This window comes from Aquila chrysaetos, chromosome 10 (genome assembly GCF_900496995.4).
Source record: "Aquila chrysaetos chrysaetos chromosome 10, bAquChr1.4, whole genome shotgun sequence".
Lineage (NCBI taxonomy): Eukaryota > Metazoa > Chordata > Aves > Accipitriformes > Accipitridae > Aquila > Aquila chrysaetos.
This window is the reverse complement of record NC_044013.1, coordinates 28,021,816-28,039,229: the sequence shown is the minus strand read 5'-3', so window position 1 is coordinate 28,039,229 and position 17,414 is coordinate 28,021,816. Positions and strand designations below refer to the sequence as shown.

The 17,414-nt window shown below is 36.7% G+C and overlaps 1 protein-coding gene across 6 annotated transcripts in view; it reads right to left on the bottom strand.

The window, feature by feature from the left end:
• ARMC8 (armadillo repeat containing 8) overlaps positions 1-17,414 on the bottom strand; it is an 83,155-nt gene that overhangs the window by 27,685 nt on the left and 38,056 nt on the right. For 4 of the 6 annotated variants that reach the window (XR_005933288.1, XM_041126432.1, XM_030027273.2 and 1 more), the window contains 5 exons: positions 11,021-11,113; positions 7,426-7,485; positions 6,144-6,224; positions 1,836-1,911; positions 1,655-1,745 (listed from right to left, as the gene is read on the bottom strand). Coding sequence is in view for 5 of the 6 variants with exons in the window: in XM_041126432.1 (XP_040982366.1) it covers positions 1,655-1,745; positions 1,836-1,911; positions 6,144-6,224; positions 7,426-7,485; positions 11,021-11,113 (401 nt within the window). In the remaining variant the exon portion in view is untranslated. Of the gene's footprint in view, positions 1-1,654; positions 1,746-1,835; positions 1,912-6,143; positions 6,225-7,425; positions 7,486-11,020; positions 11,114-16,425; positions 16,445-17,414 lie in introns of those variants that run through there. The other 2 variants (XM_030027279.2, XM_030027274.2) reach the window with 2 other exon arrangements.

Sequence of the window (17,414 nt, the reverse complement as noted above, 5' to 3'; positions counted from 1 at the left end):
CCTACTAAGAAGGATGACTGCCTGTGGACTAATTAGAAACCCAGTCTGAAACTCAAGATACTGGTTTGTCTTCCATTTTCCTGCAATTTTCTTTTTTGCTTTTCACTGCATCATATTCTTCCATGCTTTCAAAGGTCTGCTTGAGCCAAAGTACTGCAAAGCAACAACAAAAGATGGGATTGCCTACCCAACTCCTTCCAATTTGAAGCAGATCAGTAAAGAACACCAATAGACCTGGGAGCATTCATCCCAGAACAAGAGAAGTCCAGAGCCAGACAATTCTTTTAACTCCAACCTGCCTTCATGACTTATCAGTGCCTTGTATCTCAAGATCAGTGAAAAAAAAAATATTTCTAATACTTAATTCTCTATGTATTCTCTCAATTCTCAAAGAAACACATAAATCAATCAGAATTGAGACTGTACAATGCAGTTAATTTAACTTGGCTTCTTCACTAAGAGCCACCTAACAAAACCAGTAAAACCAGATTGCATAGACCAGTTGTGGTTGGAATGGAGCATGGGAGGTCCCTAGACAGACCTCCCACATGGAGTGGGATTACCTAAGACAACCCCCCCCCCCCCCGAAATGTCTTTATAACTGCTTTCATGAATGGGTTAAGTCATCATAACCTGGCAACATTACAAAAGAGGCCATCCTACCTACCCCACCTCACCCAGAATCTCAAGACCTTGCACTGAGACAAGTGTCAGTAAAATTGTTTGCTGAACTGAATCAGAGAACTCACTGATCCAGGTCAAAAATAAGCCATCAAAATCTAAAAGAATAATCAAACAATACATCAGTGCCCAAACTCTTGAGTTACGTTTAGTTTTAGTAGTTTATAGTGGTGGGTAATTTTTTCTCTTTAACCCCCTGAAGTAATTTATTCCATTATCAACACAACAAAAGGAAAAGGGTCTTAAAGGGAGTCAATTCCCAGCTTATGAAGCAAGCATAACCCTAGTGTTGCTGTTATGGAACTTGGTCACATTTTGTCACAGGGTAGAAAGTCATTATGAATACGAACACACAGAAATGTGCCCACACCAGAAGGGAAAGTTTGATTTGAACTATAAAATTAATTAATAACATTAATTCTGCTGTATGAAGACATGAAGCTTCAAGAATAATCTATTTTAATTAAAACAGTTGGGAAGAAGAACTAGCTCTGCTCTCTCATCATCTTAGTGCATACAGTTTTCAACACACCACAGCCCCAGTCACCTGAGTGAGTCCTCTGAACAGTGGTGCAACAAGGACATTAACTTGTACTACATAATGATATCTCAGTATTATACTCTGTAACGACATACAATTGACCATAGCCTATCCAAAGTAAAACTTATCATAAAATCCAAGCTACTTGTGAAAACTGCAGTTCAGCTTGTGAAAATCCACATCTGAATACACGTTCCTGACAAAACTGCTGCCCAGCAACATTTTTTCCTGTTTATATCCAGCGAAGAGTGAAAGTTATGCTATAAAGATTATTAGGTGAGAACCACTTCTTCAAGGATTTAGATAATGCAAATATCTATAATTATTTCTAAGATTTTAGATCACATTACTTTGCAACAAGCAAAAAGGGAACAGTTAAAAACTACATATTAAATTGTATGCTATTTCATTCTAATTCCCAAAGAAAATTACCATTTGGCTGATGTGAGCTGCATTTCAATAGGCTTGTCCCTTTGTAACATCTTCACAAAAATTTGCGGTAACAATTCTCCATCAACCGACACTGCAAGCAATGAAAGAGAACTCCAAGTAATTCTAATTCAGTCAATCAACAAAATGAGTGTCAAATAAGCAACAGCAACATTATACTTACCATTTACAAGAGTCATTGATACCTGGGGGTTTTCAAAGGCTAGAACTGAGAAGCATTTCAATGCTTGCATTCGAACCTGTGTAAAAACATAATGTATATGAAGTATAAATGTAAACACTAACTTAAAAGCAAAAATTGGTCTATACTGCTGTATAGGCTTGCAGAAAATAATTCTATATAAGTAATAAGAAATGTAGGTGATGAATACAATGCAGACAGAAACACCTAACTCACACCTTCATTCCTGTGATCTCCCTGTTGGAATTATCCTTCTATAGGGTATGTTGTGAACTACTTGTGAAAAAAAACAAGCAAGGATAAAACTTGGTAACTACACAGTCAGAAATACTGGTCTTATTTGTGGTGTCTCACAAACATGCAAACAACAACAAAAGAATGGAAGTATCATAACAGTAGTACTTGTTCTTCCCAGGACTCATAAGTATGTAAGAGAATCAGTAATACATGTTGTTGAGATTTGTATTTCAGAAGCCTTTAAAGGTAAGTTTAATAAAATGTCTACAGAGAACCTAAGTTTAATAAAATGTCTACAGAGAACCATCCAGTTGAAGTGATTCTAAACTAATCTTAAAACAAATATATACCATAAGTTTTACTGCCATTACACAGCCTCAGGTATCACCTGTACAAGAAGGATTCACAAATTTCTTCACGCTGGATCTTCATCCTCCAGTCCAAAACCATGTCTTGGTGTAACCAAACAGTATTTCATGGTTGCCTAGTCACACTAGGCTGTGAAGTCTTTAGAACATCTTTTTTGACACAGGGAAGACCAACCATTATCATCTTCCCAGATGAAGAACCTAATTTAGTTCAGATATTAGCCTTCGTCTTCACCTTCTACAGTTGCACATATTTAAACTGTGTCCATGTCTTTCCATGTTTCTCTTACCATATTCTTAGTGTGAAAACAAAGAAAAAGGAACAAGATTTTGACCTAAAGAATCCCACCACTGCAGAAAGCACTTACTGCAAGTTAGATTTAGGCCCATCCCATCCTCCTCAACAAAAAGTCTTAGAAACACGGAAGTCCAAGGGTAGACAACAACAGCAAAGACAATCACACTTCTGTGTGTTAATTTTATATCTAATCATAGCCACAGTAAGATCTCTTATCAGTAGTCATGAAGTCTTAGGAGGAACAGATAGCAGGCTACCTGGCTTCAGAACAAAAGCCTTGTTTAACAACAGTTACATTTACTTTTCAGACAATCTAATGAATACAGTGTATCCTTCGAAGTAGCAGGAAGGCGAGATTGTGTATCAAAAAAGCACTGGAAAAAGTCAAACCCACAGCTCAAGAGCTGTATTTCTGCCAGCAGGAAGTCAGGAGCAGGGGCTAAAGGTTCTACTGAGGACAACTGAAGTCTAGCTGGAAGTTAACTATTTTATACAATATTGCTCTATTGATTAAAGATATTAAAATTACTACGATGACTACTTTCTTTGCTAGTAATGTCTACTTAAGGGCAATTAGTTCAGTAGTTACATGAGAAACAGGGAATGCAAGCATTTGGAAAAATATGTAAATATGGTCTTGAAACCATTATCTGCAATTCCACTGTATAAGCTGTAGTCCCTTTGGGTTAGACATCTCACCAGTGGTGAAGATGCACACTTGTAATGATACAACACATAGGAAAGATACTTGCAGAAACAGCTGGCTATGGGACAATCCCAAAACCAAGGGAAAAGTTTATTGAAAAATAATAGGCAATTCTCTTGGCAGACTGTCGTGGTTTAACCCCAGCCAGCAACTAAGCACCACGCAGCCGCTCACTCACTCCCCCCCCACCCAGTGGGATGGGGGAGAAAATCGGGAAAAAAGAAGTAAAACTCGTGGGTTGAGATAAGAACAGTTTAATAGAACAGAAAAGAAGAAACGAATAATGATAACGATAACACTAATAAAATGACAACAGCAATAATAAAAGGATTGGAATGTACAAATGATGTGTAGCGCAATTGCTCACCACCTGCTGACCGACACCCAGTTAGTCCCCGAGTAGCGATTCCCCGCCCCCACTTCCCAGTTCCTATACTAAATGGGACGTCCCATGGTATGGAATACCCTGTTGGCCAGTTTGGGTCAGGAGCCCTGGCTGTGTCCTGTGCTAACTTCTTGTGCCCCTCCAGCTTTCTCGCTGGCTGGGCATGAGAAGCTGAAAAATCCTTGACGTTAGTCTAAACACTACTAGCAGCAACTGAAAAACATCAGTGTTATCAACATTCTTCACATACTGAACTCAAAACATAGCACCGTACCAGCTACTAGGAAGACAGTTAACTCTGTTCCAGCTGAAACTAGGACACAGACCTAGACAAACTCTTGTCATGGGGATTGAAATCCCATTTTGAGGGTTTCTGCTGTTTATTGGTGTCGTCCTACTGCCTAAATCATCTGAGATACCCTGCTGGCCTTTACTGCAAATATTGAAAAATAAGCAAAGTTTTTAAATGCTGAGTTTTCCTGTTAAGCTCTTATTTGGCTGAATATTAAGAAACTGTATAGAGAGGCATGAGAATGAGATGGCTGGTATTCTACAAAAATGTATCAGTTACATTAGAAATCTGAGAATGTCTAATTACTGCAGAACACTAGGAAAGCAGCTAAGACCACAATGAAGCTGTTAATCCCAGGAGTATTAACAGAGGAGAGTGTATGACGAGCAGTTCAGTATGTACACCTGGAACTTAAAGGCCTGACCAAACTAGCAAAGGAGGAAATAGAGAATACTTTATACATCTCTCCAGTAAGGTAGGACTAAATATATGTATTTTAATGCAAGACTGCATGTACCTTGTTGGTGAAAAAGCAACTTGAAAAATTCACATTGCTCCAATTTCTTTATTTTAAAGCAGCTCTTTGAAAAAATTAGGGAAGGTTCGAAGTTTTTAGAAAGGGTTCCAAGCCAAACATAGCCTGGAAAATTCACGTTACGATACACGGTAAAAAAGGTCAGCTAATGGGAGAAAGAGCAAAATGTTGCCTGATCATGGTGAAAACTACTTAGTACATAAAGACAGAAAACAGAAGTTTATCAGTCTCCCTAACAAAATATTGAAGACTGCATACTTCCTACTGGACTCATAACCGCCCCTCCCAAACCCAAAACCAAACAAAAAGAACCACACAGGAGATTAACAAGCCCCTGGAACAGAGCAGCAAATTTCCCTTCACTTGAAATTCTCATTTAAAGACTGGTTTTCCTGCTGAAAGATACTTTATCAAGAATGTTCTGCATGAGGCAGGAGATCAAAATAGACAAGCACAATTATCTCATCCAGTCTCAATCAACCAGCAAACAGCCTACTTTCAATAAAATAAAAACGGCCTGATAACATATTAGATACTTTGTATTAGATATTGTAATAAAAATAACTCAAGATAAATTTGGATACTTTAAATTGTTTCTTATTTTCAGAATAATGACATTCATACTGAATGAATGTCATTCATTCGAGGGGGGTGGGGGGGTGGGGGGGGGGGGCGGGCGCGGGGGATAAACTGATATCTTCATGAGAAAGTCCGGAAGTTCAGCTGCTTACAGATCATAGGACTGGCTTCAGCCAGATTTCAAAATTATTTGCATAGCAGATATCTGTTAGCCCTCAAAAAAACAAACTACACAGAAGAGCCTCAGAAAGCATTTTGTGCACTCAAACATTTTATTAAGTAATCTACATGAGATTAAGGCTGTGCTCAGGATTTGAAATTTTGGCGTTAGACTGAGAAGAGCTAGTTGACCCTCCTTGCCACCAAGTTACAGGTAGAATATGATGCTTTTCCCCAGAGGTGGTACTTTCAGATAGTCCAGGATGAACTTCCAAAACATAACAGAGATGGAGCTGAAACTCAGGAAATTCAGCGAGCACAAAGCACAGGTAGCTGGTGGCTTCCACGCATTCCATATCCATGTTTTCACAGGTATGACTTCTGTTTACGACAGCTCACATTTGCTTTTCTTTGGCTTAATTTCTTTTTCTGATTTATTGTTCAACAAATTAGACCATTTTTATTGGCTTGCCAAGTGTCTCTTCTCCTTTGGATCAACAACAGCCACCTCTGTTTTAATTAATGGTGTTTTAACTTTACAGAGCATTCCAAAACAATATGTCTTGTTTTGATAGAAATTCATAGGACAAATAAAAACAACTGTTTTTCTAGAAATATACATTATACCTGTTTATAGTTCTAGTTCATATGTGTAAACATAGTTTTTACAATCTTCATTTGGATTTCTTTCATAAATATATGTAAAACATGGAATAATTTTAATGTCTTACTTTGTAGGAGGTGGAGACTAACAGATGTGCGATATTCTGAACAGCTCCATGGTTAAATAAGATTGTCTGGTGATCTGGACCCTTCAAAGGAAAACATAAAACATAATTTATTTTTTTTAAAAGAAAATATAAGAGGTTTCCACTATCTGCAACTTACTGTTAAGTATTAAAGGTAGATTTACTAACATTTACTTTGTAATCAGCTGGCATACCAACTTTTTTTTTAAGTAAACAAGTCCAACTCTTATTTTTATAGTATTTGTCCTTTTCCAGTAATCATTTCCACTCTTTTCTTCAATAGGCAATGAAATTAGTTTTCACAAATGAAGAAACATGGATAGAATACTTATAGTTCCTATTCTTCATATTGGAAACAATCAAAAGCTCCTGATTTTCTCTACAAATCATATAAAAAAATCCCCAGTTACTAATATCTTCTTCACCGGTAATATTAAGCATTTTCAACAATTCTAACTTCAGAAGAGAGGGAATTAATTCTGAAACTGTTTCCAGACAGAATGTGACAGTGCTTTGGAAACAGATTCACATTTTCCTCCTACAGATTATTTTAGTTTCAAATATATTTAGCGATAAATCTAGTCAGCCATCACTCATTTATTGACTTCAAGATCTAAGTCAGCAATGGCTGATACGTCAATATTTTTCCAAGATTTAAAAAGCTTTTGGAATTAAACACAAATACTGAATTTTACAGTAAAAAGATCTCAGAACTTCTGTAGTATGACAAGGCTCGATGAGGTTGGAGAAAACAACATGAAATCTCAATGGGGCCTGCAACCCTCAATAGTCTCTTGTGAAATCTGATCTGTGATTTACAAACATCTCTTTAGAAGTAGATTCATGACTCCAGTCATCTTTGCATTAAGCACGGGCTATGTGCAATTTAAATTCAGCTTTTAGAATGTCACAGCATTAATCATACATCAATGCATTTTCTTGACTAATCCACAAGTGAAGAAAGTATCTTCCCTCCTTAATCTTTTTTTCAAAGCCAGATGAGTTTATGGGCACATCTATAAAACAGTATGCATGAGTGCCACTTTATTTTCACATTTGAGATACAGCTGAAATCAGATTCCCCTTATATTCAGAATAACATTTTTAGAACATCCCTTACCTCTAAGAAAAAAAAAGCATAATATTAGTTTTAGATGTAACATATCTGGTGCTTTAAGAGATGCTTCAGCTGCTACTGCCACCAAGAGCTTTCTACCAAAAAATGCAATTAAAACATCATGGTTGAAGTAGGAAAACAACTTACATTGGCACACAGAAGTGGCTGAGGCAATGATTTAAAGCCGCAGCTATGCCAGTGTTGAAGCTGAAGAACAGATATTAAAATATGTGAAAAAAAAAGAATGAAATTAAAAGTAAAAGAAATCATATTGACCTAGATAGTTCTAGTAATTCACAAGTATTAGTGATTTTTCAATGAGGTGCAGACGGTAAATTCTGTGCAAACAGGACAAATGCACGTACAGAGGTGACCCTTGGGTGTATTCTTATTTGCATAACTAGACGTACATGAAAATATATAATCTGTACATGTTGTGTTTGCAGACACCAATCCAGCTTGTTTAATGCACAATCAGGTTAACCCATACATAGGGACAGCTTCAAATACAAATGTGAAAACTTGAGAATCTAATTTATCATTTCCAAGCAGCTCAGGCACCAATTTAATAGCAAGGCCTTCTGCTTGTTTCTCTTTGGGTATACTGACAGAGTTCCAGGAGCCAGTGATCTGTTTATCCAAATATGATTGAACAACACAATATTTCAGGAATAGAAATCACACCTCTTGCAGGATTTTCCACCATAAAATGTCAATTTTCAAGAAAGCAGTAGGATAGAACAATGTAACAATTCATTCCATAATGAAATTTTAAAAGCAGATATCTAAATGCAAATGTACCTTGGTTCAGCGATCCAGCACCAGGCCTAAGATCACATAAGAAAACATTCTCAAAATGGGCTTGGGAGGAAGCTGCCTTGATTACAGGCTTTATCCTGGATCTTTCCCAGACACAAGATTTTAATTTTCAACTGGTGGTGAAATTACTACTTATGCAGAGATGTCACAGCATTCAAATATAAGTTCCAGAACTATCTTTTCAAATTATTCGTACAACCATGTGTTTCCAAATGCATACCTTATCTTTTTAATTTGACCATTAAAATAGTAAAGCTTACCTACTCAAATCACTTTCTCTGGAACAAGTCAACTGCGATAGAGAGAATCTTAAAAAGTAAATTTTTACTTCCATTTTAGCATACCATGTACATCAACCTGATTTCAGTTTACTTATTTGCTTAGATGTTGATAGAATCCTGGCTCCGTATGTTAAGAACTGCATCTGCTCCCCCTGTAAATCAACACTTCCCCTTGCTTAGGATGGCTCTTCTTCAGGGTCTACGTTTTCTATCAGTTAATTTTAACCCTAAAAATGCAGTGAGAAGCAGTAAAAGCAGAAAACAGCAGAAATATGCTAGGAACTTGAAGTAAGGATTTCCTAGCTCAAGAGAATAGGTCTGAGTTTTTCCGGGGGAATCTGAGCAGGTGAGAAGGAAAGAAACCTGAGAAGCCCAACCAAACAAGATTCTGGCAAGAAAGAAAAAAAATGGATGCACAAGATCTAAGCAGAGAACAGTATGCAGGAACAAGGAGGGTAAGAGCTGTGATATGTCACTATTAGTTTAATGAATAAATCTACTAAGATGAGGAAAAAGAGAAATAAAAGAATCAATATATGCTAAGCCTTACGTAAATAAGAAAGCTTATAACAACATTTCTTCAGGAAAAAATTAGAAAGGTTCTCTCACTCGGCAGGGAATATGGAGTCTTCATTAAAAATGTAGTGAATACTGAAACTTTCAGCATTTTTTTTTTTTTAATTGTAAGAACATACTTTGCCTATCCATATAACTCAGAAAATCCCCTGCTAATTCTGTTTCACTGTATTGGATGTATTTTATTACATCTGAAAATACAGTAATTGATCTTGATAATCAGACCTGAAACCCAAGAACTGAACAAAGAAGAAAGGGGGCATTTTAGATTTTTGCCGAACAGCTACATTTGCCTTGGCAAGAGAGAAATGAGTTCCTGATCAATTTAACATTTGTGATGATCTGTTTACTCAACCTCAAATATTTTTCTTTGTTATGCAGCGAATGTTTATTCCATAAAAGCAACTATTTCCTAATACTCATACCTATCATGTGGCTTTTCTTGTGCATTCATGTTTTTATCTGTTCACACAACCAACTTTTTCTTTCCAAAAACTTGGATTTTTCAAAACATTCACTGTAAAATTTGTTCCAAGAGTGATTTGGGGGGTGGAGGAGGCATTCAAAACAGTATACTGAGTTCATAAGACCTTCCTTCCTCTATTCTTGTTAAGTGACTAGACATTTGCTTTGTTAACAATATATTTGATATGCAAGTCACCAGAAGTTAGTGGAGCTATAACTCACTCACTCATTTGGAAAAAGATGGCAATAACCGTTTTCATGTTGGATTAATTACCTGAAGTTACTCTGCCGTTCTCACACAGCCAATAGGGTTTATATTACTACAGAGCTAACCCCTGATTATATAAACTGACTTCTACACTACTCTATAATCAGCCCTGTGTTATTTTTCTTGTAATTCAACATGGGCTGATTTTTCACCTGTTCAAGCTACTGAGCCTATTAAGGAGTCTTTCAAGGGCCACGTAAACATGAGATGCCTCACTGGTACATTTTTCTTAGAATACCAAATTCTTTTTCCAGTATTAGCTATAGCTCTGAACTTCCACAGTCCAGTGTAGGATTTTGTCTTAATGTTTTCTTTAAACAATTCTATAAATATTAGCAGCTGAGCTATATTTTTATCTCACACTAACTCTACAGTTTTCAGCCCTCAGTTTCACTTAACAGAAGAAATGCAACTGGATGAAGGTACATAAATAGCTGTTAAGGTAGAGAAAAATATATTTTTAACAAATGAATAATTCAGAGTTCCAGAAGACTCATTGTAAGTGATAAAGTGGAAAGATATTTTTCAAAGTAAATACTTACAAATTCATAAATTTTGGAACTTTTTCAATTGTTCATCTGGGAGGTAACTATGATCTATGAGCTTTTAAACTTTCTAAAAGGGAAAGATGCTGTACAAATCTGATTTCCTACACTGAATTATTTTGATACAGTTACTGTATAACCCATGGGTGCAGTAACTACCAAAAAACCACAACAATAATACAAAAAACAGTGGTGTGTGGAAACTCGGAGGCAAGGGGAGGGAAAGACAAAAACTTCTGAGTTTCAGGTGGGGTTGCCACTGTTTTTAAGTTAGTTTTTCCAAATCAAGAGAATTGCGTTATACAGCAGGAATGAACATGTATCTGGATAAACCTGTTAACTTGTAGAACTCAACTGAAAAGGACATTCTCTGGGTTTAAAACAGCTGTCTTGAAGCAGGTGCAAGACCTCTGCGAAGAGATGTTCACACTGTCTTGAGACTTCCAGATAAAAAAAAATAAGCTTTCCAAAATTTATACTGATAATAGCGAGGATTGGTATTTGCCTAGACTGTTGACTCTGTTTAGTAGCCAAAGGTATAAATATATATATATATATATAAAAATATATATACACACCATGTAAGAAAAGCACTTATTTGCATATTTTGTTCTACTGTAGAGAAACATGTATAAGCCCCAATAAATCTGTCAGCAAATCCAGAGCAATAACAGTTCAGTCATTACTGTCCTAATGTTCCTGCCACAAAAGGCAGTATCATCTTACACAGTTTCTTATATGCCAGAAACACAACAAGTTGCATAAAGAACACGTATTCTCTTTCTTACTTTGCAGCAATGTGAGAAGATCTGACATATGTATTCTTGTGTATATCGAGACCTACTGAGCAGTGCCATGAGGTGGGAGATAACTGTAGCATCCTGGAAACAAGTCAGAAAAGAAGAAAGTATTAACACTGTATTTCAGCATAGTTTCTTCACAGTTTTTTACTTAAGAGTACTCCTGATTCTGCATTCAGTGTTCTGCCTTCCACTGAAACTTGTGTGGACACAGAACAAGACCATCGAAGTAGGAGACGAGAGACTTCAAGGCACAAGTGACAGTTCTGAGCCAAATCCTCATGGAAAAAATAAAAGGTCAGTGCAAGCGAGGTATAAAACTTCTGGAATTTGTCTCCAGAATCTTTACTTCATGAGAAAACAATAAAAGAATGGGAAAAAAACAAACATACCAACTGCAAACATGGTCACTGAAAGCGATTACTCCAGGAGTTGTCTTAATATTTTCTTACTACAAGTGTGATTTACTTACCTCTTCATTTCAGCTCTTAGTAGAAAAGATCAGGGAGGGGAACAAGGTGCCAGACTGAACAATATACAATCCACCTTGAATTCTTTGGCACTCACTTTCTAACCTATTAATGTGGGGTAGTAATTTCCTTTGTCTTTAAGTCAAACACACGCTATAGATGCTATTAGTACGTGTGACACTAATGACAGAGAATTCCAAATAAATCATCAGAAGAAAATCACTATACTGAAGCTTCCTTCCGAAAACACTTACAGTTACTTAAGCTCTGTGGCAAGTTACAAAATTACAACATTTTAAAGCTTTCAGTTACTTTTACCAGTACATTTTAGTGGCATTAACTGCAGTGATAGTAAAAGAAACACTGGTCTTTTTAGTTTGGAAAGGTGGTAAACTAAAGTACTTCCATGAGATAAAGAGTGCTGAACAGAGATTAAAGACTGAATGAGTCTTCCTTTCCAAAGAACTTAAAATATATTGACTCTATACAAGTAAGTCAGACTCTTTGTTTTACCTGCAGGAGGATGATGAATTGCAAGCCTCTGACTAGGGAGAGGTGGATTAAAATTAGAGCAAAATCTTCATGCTTCTCAGCTACTTTTACAGTAATGAAAGTAGCACTAGACTGATTGTTTTAATGACTATAGCTTCAGAGATACACAGGGGTTTATGACAAGTTTTATTTACCAATTACTTGGGAAATTTCCAATCACACTTTTTTATATTAACAAAATAAACATGTATATGTCTCTCTTATTTGTATGCACATTTGAGATTAGGCAAAGCTTTGCAATATTTATATTTTATTTTTAATATTTTTTATAAATATATAAAATAAATTTAGCAGACTTCTTTCAGAAAGCTTTGCTGCCAACAACCCAGCCTTCTTATTCTCAACAGAAAACAATAGGACAACAGAGCCAAGAAACACATTGAGAATAAAACCAACTTGTTTCTACTGCTTGTTTCTCAATAACTGGAAAGGATCAATGTGCAACAGCATCATTTGCCATTTCAGCATCCTACAGAGAGAAAGTTACTTACTAGAAACCGGAGTTCTTCTGGGTACACCAGCTATATATCCATGCTCATTGCATGCTTACGTGCGTAGGAAAAGCAAGGGACAAAACTATTCTAAGCAGTATTCTTAGGGTCTGGTCAACAGTAGCACCATCTGACCTTCTGCTGTTACACATGCCATACATACAAACACATCTATTTCTTTGCAACTTCAGAATCCAAAGGCCTGCAAGGAACTGGTTTGGTTGCAGGGTAATAGTGGACATTAAATCTGCAAGTATGTTGTAATAGTCCTGACGGTCGTAACCATAATGAAGTGTCTCTTGACTCTCTCTGACAGAAGTAAGCCTGCAGTGGTATGTAAACTAAGTGGGTACGGGGTTTTGGGCATATGGCAAGCAGAGCATCAAATATCCATGAGAAACCAAACAGAAGGAGCTAACAGGCCACCTTGTTCTCAAGAAAAACATGTTACAATCTTACAAAGTCAGAGCAGGTCCCCAAAACTTTGAAGCGTCAACTCCTTTAAGTTAAAGCAAAACAAAGTGACAATATACCCAGGGTTCCTCTGTGGTTTAACACGTTTGACCCATTAAAACAGATTCTTGTCATTTTCTGTAAATCTTAGGCAGCTGAAGGTATCCAGCCACATTAGTGTTCAACACAACATACATATATACATGCTAAGAGGCTTATCAGTGATAAAGTACACCTAAGACAAAACAATCAAGATGTCAGGAGGGTAGGGGGATGAGAAAAGAGACACCTCAGGATTCAGAGGCAGTAAAGCTTCAAAAAAGGAGCTTCAAAATGTAAGATGCAAGACCTGAAATCTCCTGCAGGGAAATCACCATTAACTATGTCATCTGGCTTATTTCAAAACTTGCAACTAGAAGGATGTAAATGTTGGTCTAAAAGTTAAAGTCTAATGAAATTGACAGAGATATGGCTCTTGCCAAAGATAAGACGTACAAGAATTCACAACTAGAGAAATATATGCAGAGTGAGCTGAGTGAAAAACTCTGCACCAGCTCAGTAATCCTTAGCCAGAGGAGATCCCCATAAGCTAAAAAGGATTTGAACTTCTACTATTAAAGCAGCATAGACACAGTGTTCCCTAATGTTGCTAACATATGTTCTTCTGTCTACATGATCTAGGAAACCATAGAACATTGCAAACTTTGGGGATGTCAACAAGTAGAAAACCTAGACTGTGGGAGCGGAGGGAAAGAAAACCACATTTGTCCTGTTTTGGTCTCTTCCTCCAAATAAGTGGGGTTCTAATTTATAAGCACCTGCTATTATATATTGCTTTATAACCGTATTTTGTCCTTACCTTAAATTTGGTTTTCTCTCAGCTAACCAAGAAATTCTATGTAAGAATTTATAGATGTCAGTATACATTCAGGTTCTTAGGGAAAAAAAGAAAGCCATAACAGTAGCAACTAATTTATTTGCTAAATCATAGGTGACTAGCTTGCAACCAGATTTGACCCTTGCATCAATCATGTAATTCTTATGGACTGCTCTCTGCAGCTGTCTTGTCTACAGAGACATATTGGCAAGTACAGATCCCCATTTTTGTCAGGCAATGAATACAATTCACTCACATGATCTGTCACCTTTATCACATGATCAATGCACGTCTGGATACTGAATAATGCTATCAACTCTGAAGTGGTCCAATAAAAGGCTATAGGACTTGCACTCCTTCCCTCAAGCTGGTGGAAAGGTTTTGTTTGATTTTTAAACTTGAACTGGTGGAATTGCTTATGAAAACCAGATTTCAGTGAAAAATACACAAGAATAACATTCAGATTATTCTTCATTAACTAAGAAAGCACTTGAAATCTACAAAAAGCGCAAGAAGGCAAGCTTTGTATCAGGAGCTACTGGAAATCAACCTGAAGCTAAAGAAGTGACGATTTTTGATGCTATCTTTCACAGATTTTACTAGAACATATCTTCCCATATCCCTGTAGTTATCTCCCAAACTGTTAATAAAAATATATTGCTTTCATCTTTGAATAAAATAATTTCTCAGTTAAACTCTTTTATTCAACACAGATGAATGCATAACATCTCTCTACCTGTATCTGACACCACAGAAGGAACTGACAACCTTTTATTTCACATCCTGGCCAGTGACATTGCCATGCAATGGTTCAGTTTCACCTAGAACTTCAACCATATTGCTCACTTGAGTATTTTTGGCTGCGGTGTGATAGATTAGAGAGCTTCGGTAAAGATGTAAGTGGGCAGAAATCAAGCCTCTAACTGTTTAGAAGCTCTGCTCTAGAGTTATAGAAATGGAAATAGAATGGCACACAGTGATTTGTGTAAGACAACATTTTACTGACCAGTGTGGCATCATAGCCCAATGGTAAATTCCTGGGTAGGAAGGTGTTCACATTGGATGATCAAAAGCAATTTAATTTAGCATTTATAAGTCTGGGCTGTTCTGATACCAAACATTCTGACAGGGCATTTCTGGTGTCACCATGACCCCAGTGATGATGCTGTATATATGATATAAGGGTTAATGAATCATTGCAATCGACAGAGTAAGGGTTCCCTGAAATTCTACCAATACATAAAAGAACTGTATTATTAGATATTCTGCATTAGAAAAGGATACATTTGAGAAGCAATTCTTTGGAGATATCTTTTATATACTTTCTCATTTTGTTCCATCAAATCAGAAATGTTGTGGGTATGAAAAGGTTAAAAACTCTTGGAAAGTTGCAGGAGTGCTTCCTTAATGCTTATGAGAAAATTATGTTAATAATGCCCCTTGATTCTGCTAAAATATATTCAAATTCTATAATAATTTTGGTATGTTTATCAGAAAAAGAATCTAGAAAGAGTAAAAAGATGTGTGGACATTATTGACTTCCAACTAAATGCAAATAATAATTATGTGTCAATATGAGGCTACGTAATTCCTTTTTTTTTTTCATATTAATATGCAAGTAACAAAGGATCTTTCTAGCAAACCTAGTAAGCAACACTGAGTCTACATTCATAATTTGCAGTTAAAACAATGAGATTCACAAATCCACTAAAATGTTGTCTGCTAACAAAGACTAGTTCCAGGCAACTTATGACAAATATCTATACATCAGATGTACTATAACAAAACTACTGCCCATCCAAACAGAGTTACAGAATTCAGAAAGAGAGAATTACCAGAGTTGCATTTACCTGCTTGGATCCTAATATCTACCTACTTTCTTCATATTCCTTTTTAACATTAAAACAAAATTTGAAAGATCTATTCTTAAAACATTTCTTTGTAACAGAGGATTATTATTCTTTTTACCAAGTCAGAGAACTGAAATTATTATATTCATCCAAATAACTTAAATTCAAGCTCTCTAAGCTAGAATTCATAATTTTACAATTCTCATTTTTAGGAAACAGGTCAGATTAGAGAACATTTAGCCTTACTGCATGGGCTCGGCCATCACAAACAGGAGGAATGAAAGGAGTAAGCCATTAGAAGATGACCTAGATTCTTCCTTTGGTAGCTGCGTATCACTGAGCCATGGTAGAACACGCATACACTATGCAGTGTGGTTTCATTGCTCATTGAACACCTTGTTAATCAGAGTTAATATCCTGCTCTGTCCTGCTAGCCTTGTCCTCTGAATTATTCCTCCTCCCCTTCATCAAGCCTGGTCAATCACCAGATGACATTAAGTTTTCCATCTCGAACCTGAACAGTAAGGAGGAATGCCTTTTACTTAACATTACTAGCTCATCTAAGTTGGAAAAAGCAAAGATTTCTGAAACTTCATTCCTCATTGTCTCAAAAGCAGGGAGAAAGAAACTCATCCTGCTGCAGTGCCTTCATTCTCTAAGCTTCCTGTAAGGACAGACTCATTCACAGCAGAGAACATACCTGCTACCTGCCTCTTCCTTCAAGGCCAGCATAGCTGCCACAGATAGAAATCTCTCACTAAAATTTTGTCTGGGTCCCACTGAGGAAGGAAAATGGGATCACAACTGAGAACATCTGTAAGGAAACATGCAGAATGCCTTCATGGGCTGGAAAGGTTTTCTGCCACTGAATCAACTAGTTTTGTTTTAAACAGATCAGCAAGAGCTGAAGCGACAGGCTATCAGTCAAACTGGATTTGACTTGGTGCTTGAATCTATTCAGCAAACCAAAACACACCTAGCTACATAGAGCTGGCTAGTTCAGGTGTATAAAACACCTCCACACAGAATCTTAGAATTTACAAAAAAAAAAAAAGTCTGCACATATATCTGCATCTCAACAGATCTCTCACCCTGGGACTCCATGTCATTCCTCATTTCCATTTGCAGGATGGTCACTAAATCAGTCTCAGCACCAAAGCCTGCACCCTTCCAGTTAAGGAAGCACAAGATGCGTTTAACTGGCACAGCAGGTCTGGATACAGCTTACTGTTCTGCAGTTCTGTAAGATCTCAGTATCAGACAATAAAAGCCCAGTCTTTTTGAGACCTCAGTGTTCATTCAGCTACATATTCACCACATATGGATGGGTCTTCATATTTTCTCAGTACAGGTCCTATGTTCCTACAGGAAAAAGCCCAAATGTTTCCACCTCTGAAGAACTATTTTGTCTTTGGAACTGAACCTAATTGCTCAAAACCGCCAGCAGTTTATCCTTCAAGTTCCTGTCTATAAGGAAAGGTTCAAGAGGAAAGATGTAGTTTCTGACACCTAGCATTTCTGCTGGGAGAAACATTCAGGTTACTGGGGATGACGTGGTTTTGTTTTTTTAAATGAGATTTTATGTTTATTCTCTCTCAAACCTATTACAATAGTTTTTATTGTATAGAAAGAAGTATTTTAAGCAGCTCTCTTTAAAGCACTTGTGTATCCTGGATCTAAACTGAGAGG